The sequence below is a fragment of the Hyaena hyaena genome, unplaced genomic scaffold (genome assembly GCF_003009895.1).
Source record: "Hyaena hyaena isolate Hyena2069 unplaced genomic scaffold, ASM300989v1 scaffold_269, whole genome shotgun sequence".
NCBI lineage: Eukaryota > Metazoa > Chordata > Mammalia > Carnivora > Hyaenidae > Hyaena > Hyaena hyaena.
The window spans coordinates 751,331-763,509 of NW_024080896.1; the positions used below are offsets into that span (position 1 = coordinate 751,331).

Genomic DNA, 12,179 nt, shown 5'->3' on the forward strand with positions numbered 1-12,179 from the left:
TAATTCTTAAAATGAGTGCCTTGTAATTTTGATGTGAAAAGCTCTTTTAATGGGGGTATTTAAGCTCCAGAACTGATAGGGAAGATCGCTTCCAGGGCCAGGCAGGTTGGGACAGGGAATGGATTCCTTAACACTGCTGTAATTCCAATGGACAGATGGACATGTTCTGTCTATGGAGCTATTTCACAGTCCACCTGTGAGCTGCTTACTTGGCTGCTGTGGGATTGAAGAGATGTCCTTCTGTATCTCATTCTCGTTGTATGTGAGACATTCATGGACACTTGTTAGGTTTCCTGATGTCCCCTCTACTTCTAACTCATGGGTGAAGTGTATGATGGCCCACCTACTTATGCCTGTCTCCCAGAATGAAGGGTATCTGGGGAACTTCAGTTTTGCTCCCATGGCCAGAAGCCAATTTCCATAATTTTTCACTGCCCTCATTTTTCAGGAAGACTAGTTGTATGGGGAAGAAACTAAGGCTTCTAACAGTTTGCCATTAGTCTAGGTTGCCTCTTGTGTGTGTTATTCAGATCTAGTGTTGCCAGAGTCACCTCCAATGAGTGTCAGCAGATTTTCAAGGCCACCTGAGAGATAAAACTCTTTTTTCCAACCTTCTCTGGCACCTGTTTCCCTAAGCCTTTACCCACTGGCTACTTACTTTGTCAGAGGACTTAATTCTACCCTTTCTCTTACAGATGACACAGTTAATTCTGAAACAAATGGAATCAAGGTAAAGTCTTTTTTTGAAAAAGTGCAGAGCAGCATCCCTGGCCTGGCAGTTAGCTGGCCTGGGGACTGGGGACTGGGGACAGGGTATGGAGGGTGGGGAGATAGGGTTCACCTGGCTGCAGCTTTAGCCAGTGGAAAAACTGTTGAAAGGACATGGAGATTGCCGCAGAAAATGTAACATTCTGGGCCAGGCTAGCTTTGCAAACAGATAAGCATATTTGAAGGTCAAGTGTAGCATCTTACTGGAGGGAGGAAGAGAACAGTGGTTTCGGCACACATTGTAGTAAAAAGATTAACTTCGAGCACGTTAGTGGCTCAGTCATTTGAGCTTCCAACTTCGGCTTAGGTTATGCTCACAGTTCGTAAGTTCAAGCCCTTCAATGGGCTCTGTGCTGACAGCTAGAGCTTGGAGCCTGCTTCAGATTCTGTGTCTTCCTCTCTCTATGTCCCTCCCCTGCTCTCACTCTGTCTCTCAAAAATAAATAAATGTTAAAAAAATTTTGGGGCGCCTGGGTGGCTCAGTCAGTTAAGCGTCGGACTTTGGCTCAGGTAATGATCTCATGGTTGGTGGATTTTTGCCCCACATTGGGCTCTGTGCTGACAGCTAGCTCAGATCCTGGAGCCTGTTTCAGATTCTGTGTCTCCCTCTCTCTCTGACCTTTCTCTGCTCATGCTCTCTCTCTCTATTTCTCAGAAATAAATAAAAAACATTTAAAAAACAATTTTTTAAGGGGTGCCGGGGTGGCTCAGTCGGTTAGGCATCTGACTTCACCTCAGGTCATGATCTTATGGTTCTTGAGTCTGAGCCCCGCATCGGACTCTGTGTCAGCAGCTTGGAGCCTAGAGCCTGTTTTGGATTCTCTCTCTCTCTCTCTCTCTCTCTCTCTCTCCCCCCCCCTCTCTCTCTGCCCCTCCCTGCTCATGCTCTCTCTCTCTCAAAAATGAACATTTTAAAAAATGTTTTTAAAACATTTTTAAAAAGTTTTTTTTTTTTTAAGATTAATTCAGGGCACCTGGGTGGCTCAGTTGGTTAAGCATCTGACTTTGGCTCAGATCATGATCTCATGGTTCATGGGCTTGAGCCCCATGTTGGGCTCTGTGCTGACAGCTCAGAGCCTGGAGCCTACTTTGGATTCCGTGTCTCCTTCTCTTTCTGCCCCTCCCCTACTCATGCTCTGTCTCTCTCTCAAAAATAAAATAAACATTAAAAAAAAAATTAACTCATGTTGAACGTAAACTTGAGAGGATGGCCTGAGATCAAGGCCATCTCTTGTTATTACTCAAATTTAGTGGTAAAAATCACCACCTATGAATGTCTCTACTTAGTCCATAGTTTTATTACCCTATTACAACACCTATTTGGGAACTGGTTTTTCTCAGGTGGTATTCATTAGACCCAAATGGCTAATAGTTTAATCTTCCCTAGAAGAAGAAGGGGCTTGGTCTTGTGTTCTAATGTGCAGTTTCTCGGTTTTTCTGGATTGAATACATCTAACTGGGAAGGATTAAAGTTAATGAATTTCAAAAAGATTAAAGATTAAGTAAGGTCTCTGGAGACTTGTGTGTGTGTTCCTGTGTGAACAGATGATGGACTGTCAAATTCCACCAAGACAGGATTCTGCATTTGACATCTGTCCTGTTCCAGGCCATTTCTAAGAATCAGAAAGGACCTTGAACTTATGTGGTCACATTAGAGAAAGAAGGATACCTTCCTCTTTGAGGCTTGTCTGAGCGGAGTTGGTACTCGGCATTTTGTGTGTGGGGGGATCTTTGTCGTAGCAGAGGCCCTGTTTGCAGGCACAAGCCCTGGATGTCATGACTGTTGGGTAACATCACTGTATGGTGTTGGAATCCACATCGTAGGAAAGGGCCACTCACAATTCTGGGGAGAACACTTAGTGTACATGGCAGCCTAGAGAGGACAGACTTTTCCAGTGATCACAGGAGCCCCTTTGTTTTCTTTCTTCACAAGCTGTGTGTGGTCAGGCAGCAAAACATTCAGAATTTTACTTCTTTGATTTTTAGGCAGAAAGGGCTCATCTTGAACATTTCTTCTGGGGCAGCCCTCTTTCCCTGGCCTCTCTACTCCACATATTCAGCTTCCAAGGTAAGCAGCAGCATGCAGTCCCAGTTTCCTTCTCCTTCTCCTCCTGCTTCTCCTAGCTGGCATTTCCCTTTGGACTTTGGATCATCCGGCAAGCTGATGGACAGATTTGCCTGGAGAGCACATGTACAAGGGGCTTGTGTACAGGGCTCCTCAGCAGATGTCTGGAAACCATGTGAGCAGATACCTCTGGGCTGATGAAGCCCTGAGGCAGCACAGCTGGACAAGCGCAGTCCCCATGGGACTCCCAGGCCCCCGCTCAGCCTCTTGCTCAAGAGCCCTGCTCCCTTGCTGGCAAGTAACACTGTGGCTTTCTTCTGTCCGGGAGGCCTAGCCAGGTGGCCCCATGCTCTAGTCCTAAAACCAAACCCTCAGAGAGGGGATGTTCCCCAGCACTGAGACAAGGGAGAGCCTTCCCTGGGCAAAGTCATCTATATGCAGAGGCTTTAGGCATGTATTTATCCCAAAATGTATGTTCCTGCTCATTGAGGGAGCTCTTCCAGGCTAAGTCCTAATTCCCATCAGACAATCTCCTGCATTTTAAGGTAAAGCAGGTTGGCTCCTGGCAGCCCCTTTAAGATCTGAATAAGTTGGCTCTGCGGACAAAGCAAGCTCTCCCCTAAGGTGTTTTCTCCTTCTTGCTCCAGGCTTTTGTGTGCACATTTTCCAAGGCACTGCAAGTGGAATATAAAAGGAAAGGAATCATTATCCAGGTGAGGTCAACAGCTGTGAGTCCTGGGACTGGGGCTGGGAACTTGGCTCCCCAAGGAGCTGGGTCACTGCTTCCTGCAGGCCAGCTGCACCTGCAAGGCCAGGTGGGAGGGTCTGGATGACACTTTGTGAGTTCCTCCTTCACAGTGGCAGCTGCCATCTTAGTCGCCCTGGGTGCTGGAGGAGGAAATGGGGCAGGGTGAGTAAGCGCTGCATCAGGACAGAAATCAGGGTCTTGTCTGACCAGCCTTTGCTCTCTGACCCAGGTACAGGAGACTGACTTAGGCCGGAGGAATTGTGGAGAAGAAATAAGAAAAGTGGGCAAGCGATCTATATTGGAAAGAGGTGGCAGTTGGGGGGTAGCAGCAGTTGGGTGGTGAGTAGTTTATGAGGGGGGTAGTGTTTGTGCGGGGGTAGTGGTAGGAGGGTGGGTAGCGCAGTGGGGGGTAGCAGCTGTGGGGGTAGCCATGGTCAGGGGTGGGTGGTAGTGACAGTCAGGGGTGCATAGCGGCAGTAGGGGGGTAGTATTTGTCAGGGCCAGCAACTGTCGGGGGTGGGTAGTAGCAGAGGGAGGGTAGCAGCTGTGGAGAGTAGTGGTGGTGGGGGGTGGGTAGTGACGGTTCGGGGTGCATAGCAGCATCGGGGAGGCTAGTGGCATTGGGGGTTAGTGACAGCCGGGTGCATAGCAGTAGTGGGGGGGTAGCAGCAGTCAGGTCATGGGTAGTGGCAGTCTGGGGTGGGTAGCAGCAGTTGGGGGGGCGGTACTCTGGGAGCTGTTCATCATCTGTGATGGGCCATAAAGATCCCCATCCTGGTTCTTAAGCAGTTGAAGAAGAGGAGCTTGGCTTCCTTTTTCACCTACAGCGGCAGAACCATCGTGGAGATGAGCCTGTCCCAACCATAAACAAAGGAAGGTTGTCACAGCCATCTGCAGGCTGTGCAATATGATTCTTGACGTGTCAGTGACATATATGTGCTTGGCTCAGCAATATAGAGTGAAGTGCTTTCTGGAATCTGTAGTTAACAGTTTACAGAGTTGTAGTTTTTTTGTCATTGTTTGGGAAGTAGCTTTAAGACATACTATTAGAAATGAAAAAGGTACACTCAATTAAACCTGTAAAATTATTGCTATACATCCTGATTTTCAATTAAAATACCCAGGTGAGAACATCTCAGGTGACTGTTCCTATAAATTAATCATGTGTAGGATAACGACATATCAATATGTCCTGTTCAATAGGCAGATATGAGTTAATGGCAGGAACTTTGCAAATAATACCATCTTCCATGGTGAATGATTGTAACAGCCCGGTCACTAGACCACAGTCCTATTCTCTGCCCTGATGGACTTAATTCTCACCTATCACATATTTCCCCCTCCTATCCATTCTCTAATCCCTAGCTGAAGACAGATTCTTTTTGTAACAGTTCTGCTCCATATAGGCTAAGTTTCCTACAGTAAAAAAATAACTCCTAAAATCTCATTGGCCTGAAACTACAAAGATTTATTTCTCATTCACTATAAGCTGGCAGAGAAGATTAACTCATTGTAGTGATGCAGGGACCCGGGCTGATGGAGCAGCTGACATCTTGGATATTGTCAATTGATATGCCAGAGAAAAAGTGGGAGGAGTTCCTGAAGCTCTTGCTTTGATAATTAAGAGCTCTATCAGAAAATATAAGAAGCATACCTTCTCAAACCCAGTTATTTCCCTATCTGGAAACTGGGTTTAAGAATGCATGCTTCTCGTATTCCTCTAAGCGTAACACTTTGAGATCTTTGGAAGAAATGTGTTATACAAATTAATGACAGTGTTAATTTCCACGAGAACCAATTCAGTTGTTGATCAGCTCAAAATTAGATTCAGTAATAAAACAATGCAATTTCAAGCATGATGTTGATTATGTTTTGGGGTGATGGGGGTTTCGGAGCCAATGGCCAAGAAAGAATTCTTGAAGACATCTTTGGTGCAAAAAGGTGATTTCATTAAAGCATGGGGACAGGACCCATACACAGGAAGAGCTGAAGAATGGCTGGTTATATACTATGGAGTTGAGGGAGGTAAAGTCAAAAGGGAAGCCTCCAGAGGGACTTTGATATGCTAAAGAGGACTCAAAGATGCCCGAAGCCTGGCTATTGTCAAGTTAAGGTTGTTTTCCTGTAGTAAGGCTTTACCATAGGACAATTGGGAGTTTCTGGAGAAACATTTTATTCTGTATTTGCCTCCAGTATCTGTCAATGGGCTGCAGGTTATAAGGAAATTTAATTTTACCTGCCATTTCCTTCTTGCCTTTGTTCCCCACATCACTATGGAGGGGGGATGTTGGGACTCCAGGAAACTGAGTCTACAGGTTTCTGGAGATTAGGTTATTGATATGATTGCCTTTCTCTTGTAATTTACTAAGATATTTATAAACTGATGGAGATGCATGTTCTGTATAACCATGATCTCTACCAGTTAACCATTTGTTTTCTTTCCTTTCCTTTGTTCTTGGGCAGCCAGGAGCACCTGAAGAATATCACACATACCCCACAGGGTGTGTGTGTGTGTGTGTGTGTGTGTGTGTGTGTGTGTGTGTGCGCACGCACTAGCTTGTACTTTGCCCTTAGCATGCCTAATGCCTCCTCATCAATGTGAAGAAAATGTGATGTGAGGAAAAATAAAACCAAGAAAACAAGCATGGATCTTTTCTTTCTAAAGATGCCAAGGTCTTTGTGTCTGGAAATAAAGTAAGAAACCCCATTCTGAGCATAATCTCATGCTAGGATACAGGGTGGTGAGATCCCAGGTGGAAACATGGTGTTGAATTTGCAGGGCATGATGTGTGGTTGTTTATTTTTCTTACCACAACAGGAAAGATCATCAGGGGTGTGCCACTCCTGGCTCCTAACTGAATCATGAAAGTGTGAATCCAGAAAGATTTGCATTGCTCCAGCTTTGGCTGTATGTGTTAGAAATAAGCTTCTCGGATAATGTTGCCAGATAAAATACAGGACATCCAGTTCAGTGTGAATTTCAGATAATAATAATTTCTTTTATGGTATAGGTGTAGACCATGCAATACTTGGAGCATATTATACTGAAATTTTTTCCTTGTTTTTCAAATTTTACTGAGAGTCCTACACTTTTATTGTTGAAATCTGGCCACCATGTTCTTTTTTTTTTTTTTTTAATATTTTTTATTTATTTCTAGGAGAGAGAGAGAGACAGCGTGAGCAGGGGAGGGTCAGAGAGAGAGGGAGATACATACTCTGAAATTGGCTCCAGGCTCTGAGCTGGCAGTTAGCACAGAGCCCGACGCGGGGCTCGAACCCACGAACCGCGAGATCATAACCTAAGTGAAAGTCAGACACTTAACCGACTAAGCCACCCAGGCGCCCCCTGGCCACCATGTTCTAAGAGACAACTGATGTCCTCAGTCGCCCCGTGTACCATTTGATCACCTGATAGGGTGTGGCGAAGGCCTCAGCTTGAGTTAGTGATAAAATTAAACCAGAAACCAGCCTTTCTGATTCACAGCTCTGTGCCAGTTTATGCCTTTACAGTGCTCCATTATCAGTTAAGATCTTGAGATTTTTTTTTTATAGGAAGAATAGAATTGGAAAATGAAGGGATGGTTAAAACAGGTGTTAATTTCTCAGGTGTAAGCAGTCTGCTCCTGCGTAATGGCCTTTATTTCCCATTGTAGGTGCTGACCCCATTTGCTGTTTCGACCCCAATGACAAAGTATCTAAACCCCAACATGATAACCAAGACTGCTGATGAGTTTGTTAAAGAATCGCTGAATTATGTCACGATTGGAGATGAAACCTGTGGCTGCCTCACCCACGAAATCTTGGTAACTGATAAATTCTTTCTCAAAGCAAGGGAGGCACGTGTGCAGGCAACCCCAGCAGAGTTCTTCTTGCTGTTGCAACAGCCAACCATTTCCTCTCATGGCAAGGATGGTGCTGCCAGGGCTTATGCTACTAAGTAGTAACATAGCAAGTTAAAGAGCATATGTGGCAAAGAGGAGAAGCTGGAGGCTTGGGTGCTCAGCCCATAGATAATCCCCACATTGGCAAATATCACCCTTGGCTGCCTCACCTCTTTCCTCAAAAAGTAAGATGGCTTCCTGAGCTCTTGGGAAGGGCAGACTAAGACACAGGGAGTTTCTATGTGTCAGGAGAGGGGTTGCTGCTGTCTTCTCTGGCTCTCTGTGTTAGGACATGTTTAACTTCCTGGCTTTCCAGGGGGGAAAAAAACCCAAAAACCTTTGATTTATAGCATTTGTTAACTACCATGGTTTAAGTACTCCCCCCTATGGTCAAGTTTAAGCCACCATTGTGTTGTCATGACACTTGAATTTAGGAGTGTGCATGATTGGCTCTGCTGAGCAAGTACAAGCTGGCTCCTTACACAGCATGGACTCCATCAAATGTGGGAATAAAATTCAGTGGCATATAGTATGAGGAGTTCCCACCATCCCTAGGCTGCTTTTAGAAGCAACCACAAACACGACACACAGGTAGATTTGACTACTGCGTGCTGATACTGAAAACACACACACAGTGTCAGGGCAGTTGTGTTTCCGGTATCACCAACACATTTTAGACAGATCTTTACTTTCCCTTCATGTCAACTTTCTCTTCTGCTTCATGTGCTTTTCTGCCACGGGAATTAGGTTTCTCTCTACTCTCTCTTTCTCTCAGGTGCTAGAAGGATGCATGGGTGAATACACTAAATCTTCCCAAAGCATTCAGTTACCTCCTGGGATTTACAGAGACTCTACAAGAGATACTGAATTGACTTAGAGGATTACTTGCTACTTTTACTGTAGAACCCCAACAGTGTGCAGAGTCACCAATTTAACACACTTACAAAGTGGGCATGCAGAAAGACCATTAGATCTTTATTTTGCCTATTGCTGATCATATCTTTCTCTAGATTACTACTTGCTGTGTGGTGGATAAGCAAATTAATGAAATGTCCAATGAGTTTAAATTTAGTTTGATCCAGTAATCTAAACTAAATATTTAGGAAATGGGCTTTTGTCTATTATTTAAAGTGTTTCAGTCTTTCTGGGAGCATCCCTTTCTCCTGCCTCTCTCACTAAGAGGATATTGGGAAGAAGAATCCCCATGATTTCCTGCTTGTCCTTAAGTGTGCGTGGCTGATGTCCCATATCTACCTGGTGCTTGTGCACCTTGCTGTTGATGACCCTTTCTGTCCATGGAAAACCAAATATCAGCACCTCCCTCACCATGCTGAGATAATGTTCCATGGTTGTAGAAGAATGGGGGCAATATCTCCCCCTTTGCCCTCAGTGCCACCCTTACTTATTTAACACACTTTCATATTCTCTATCTGAATCCCCTGGTCCCCCAGGTCTCTACATAGCCTAAGCCCAGAAGACACACATATCAGAGGAGACCCATCCTCTAGGATGTTGATGTCTTTTTTTTTTTTTTTAATGTTTTTATTTATTTCTAGGAGAGAGAGAGAGAGAGACAGCGTGAGCAGGGGAGGGTCAGAGAGAGAGGGAATCACGGACTCTGAAACAGCCTCCAGGCTCTGAGCTGGCAGTCAGCACAGAGCCCGATGCAGGGCTCAAACCCACAAACCGCAAGATCATGACCTAAGCGAAAGTTGGACGCTTAACCGACTAAGCCACCCAGGCGCCCCGGATGTTGACGTGTTAAGTGGAGTCCATAAGCACTTAGAAAATGTTTTCTTGAGACAATAGCCTGGCTTGCAGGGATATTGTTTTGCTACATAATGCAATTCTAGATGTCAAAAGTTGAAAAAAAATTTGGCTTTTCTCTTTTGATTTTTTTGGGGTAATGTTTATTTGCTTGCTTGTTTGTTTTGAGATTGAGAGAGAAAGGCATAGAGAGAATTCCAAGCAGGCTCAACGTAGAGCTCAATGCAGGGCTTGATTTCACAAACTGAGATCATGATGTGAATCGACATCAAGAGTTGGATGTTTACCTAACTAAGCCACTCAGGAGCTCTTTTCTTTTGATTTCTTATGTAACAAATCCAATCTCTTCTGGCAAACAGATGCCAGGAACAGACTAGGCAAAAGAGTCCTTGTGCCTGTTGAAGCAAAAGAGAAAGCAAAGGAGAACACACAAATCATTAAAGCCAATTTGGTGTTTACTGGGACTTAGAAAGATTATTGAATCCAAAGTCATGAGTGATCAAGTAGAATTGACTGGTAAACAAAAAACCCTTCCATTACAAAAAGCCAAGGCAAAGACAGCATGCTCTTTACTTCCAAGGAGTTTTAGGGCAGGAACTGAGGTTGGAATGGAGCCTCTAAGATAGAGTCCATGTGGTACTTGGGGTTACCTCACCTAATCTTCCTAATCATCTTGTAGGGTAGGTCATTTGGTTCCTGTTTTACAGTTGAAGAAACTGAAGTTCAGAGCTAGATCAGATGCCTAAGGCTACTTGGCTCGTAATGGTGAAGCTAGGGTTTAAGTCTACTTTTGCCCAATGTCTTGCTTTTCTTGGTTTCATCTACACCATCCTTCTAGGTTGGTAGGAGGTAGATAGCAATGGAGATGCACGAAGGGATCTTTAAAAAAAATTTTTTAATGTTGTATTTATTTCTGAGAGAGAGAGACACACACAGCCTGAGCAGGGGAGGGTCAGAGAGAGGGAGACACAGAATCCGAAACAGGCTCCAGGCTCTGAGCTAGCTGTCAGCACAGCTAGCTGAGATCATGACCTGAGCTGAAGTCGTATGCTTAACCGACTGAGCCACCCAGGCACCAGAAGGGATCTTTTAGAACATTTTCTAGGGACCTGGAATTTTAATTTATTTTCTTTATGGCCAAAGAAAATAAATAAACAAACTTCACTAAGCCAAAACATTTAGTTTAAGGCAAAGCTAATGAAAGGGTTTGATTTTTATGTAAGATCAAAAAGCTCTAAAGGGGAGAAAAGTGAAGTCCTTGAGGAAGAGGTTGCATTCACTCATTGACATGGCTAGTGGAAGAAGAGTTCTACTTTGGTTCCCAGAAGCTGTCTTTGGTCTCCTGCTTAGAAATACCTCAATGAATGCAATGCTCTGAGAATCTGAGCTGTCTGAAGAATATGAACACTCCCTGAAAAACTCACATCTTCCTCTAGTAGAAAGCCTGTTGTTCGGTGGGGAGCAGTTAGACTGAGAAATCTTGGATGCCCAGGATTACGCTGTAGACCAAATGATTTCTTCTGGGGGCCTGGACCAGTTTTATAGGACATGGGTATGATTTGAGGGCAAGAAGCCTTCTAATGCCTGTGCCTACTGCCTGATATGCAGCCAACTAAGCATTCATGCCTTGGCTTGAAGCACCCTCTTCCTTTTCCAAGCAAATGCTCTGGATTAGTGATTTATACCTTGCTGTGTCAGACTTATGTTCATGAACTCATCCATGCATTTGTGTATTTGCTTAGCACCTATTCTGCCTCAGGCATTGTGCAAAGTGATAGGAGCATTTCTGACTATTTTCTGGAGTCTCATTTTAGTAGAACTTTGGTAAAAAGAACCTGAAGACACTGGGGAGATTGGGCATCAGGAAGAGGAAATGCTCACTAACATTGTTTGGGGTGTTACTCTGGACAGAGTCCTCTTAATTTAGAATTTCCTCAGGGCTGATAGTACAAGTGACTGTTTTGGCTTCTGAGAAAACCTTGCTTGTTGAGAAAGTGCCACAAAACTTTTAAATTTTAGCAAGTGCTTAAAAGATCTTGAGACAGGTTAGTAGTCAGAAAAATATTTTTAGGGGCACCTGGGTGGCCCAATTGGTTAAGCATCCGACTCTTGAGTTTGGCTCAGATTGTGATCTCACTATTTGTAACTTTGAGTGCTGCATCGGGCTCTGTGCTGATAGCTTGGATCCTGCTTGGGATCCCTTCCTCTCTCTGTGTTCCTTCTCTGCTCATGCTCTCTGTCTCTCTCTCAAAATAAATAAAATTTAAAAAATATTTTTAAAGATGATAACTATAAACTGAGATGTTTAGATGCAACTTGCTTGCTCTTCTTTTCTTCCCCCAAACACTCATGTTTTTGTCTATTTAAGCGGAGCTTCCTGAACCTGATCCCATCCTGGGTTTTGTACAGCAGCACATTCCGGAAGAAATACACGGACTGCCTCAAGCAGAATACCAACACCATATAGTCCAAGTGGTTTGATGCTCCATCCAGCAATGTTCTCTTCTACAAGTTCCATGTTGGCTGTAGAAAACCTATGAGTAGACCAGCACCTACCATTCCTCTAAAGCTGGAGATGCTGTGTCAAAAATACAGTACTGAAAATAAAACTTTTTTTTTTTTTGCCATTTTATTTGAGTTTGGAGATCTTTGGGAAAGCTGTAGTGTAAAAATGTGTTGTGCAATGGGGTTTTAGGGCTTTCTTTGTGAGAAGATGAGGGTGTTTCTCCAGGAAAAACTGGAGGAATTTCTATGAGGGATTATAACATAAATGTGGTGAGAAGAAAGCCTTATACTTTGAATACTGAGAACAATTATAAGCTATTTCATAGCTATGTTAAAGAATGTCTGGGGGCGCCTGGGTGGCTTAGTCGGTTAAGCGTCCGACTTTCGCTTAGGTCATGATCTCGCGGTTCGTGGGTTCGAGCCCCGCATCGGGCTCTGTGCTGAC

General features: G+C 44.2%; 1 protein-coding gene across 5 annotated transcripts in view; it reads left to right on the forward strand.

Moving 5' to 3' along the window:
- Positions 1-11,861, forward strand: part of HSD17B3 (hydroxysteroid 17-beta dehydrogenase 3) — a 39,116-nt gene extending 27,255 nt beyond the window's left edge. The window contains exons 7-11 of one of the 5 annotated variants that reach the window (XM_039245695.1): positions 696-730; positions 2,755-2,836; positions 3,481-3,546; positions 3,811-3,920; positions 6,400-6,451. In XM_039245695.1, the coding sequence (XP_039101626.1) occupies positions 696-730; positions 2,755-2,836; positions 3,481-3,546; positions 3,811-3,920; positions 6,400-6,436 (330 nt within the window). In that variant the 3' untranslated portion in view covers positions 6,437-6,451. Of the gene's footprint in view, positions 1-695; positions 731-2,754; positions 2,837-3,480; positions 3,547-3,810; positions 3,921-4,367; positions 5,435-6,399; positions 6,452-7,234; positions 7,385-11,597 lie in introns of those variants that run through there. The other 4 variants (XM_039245696.1, XM_039245697.1, XM_039245694.1 and 1 more) reach the window with 4 other exon arrangements.
- Positions 11,862-12,179: the final 318 nt, after the last annotated feature.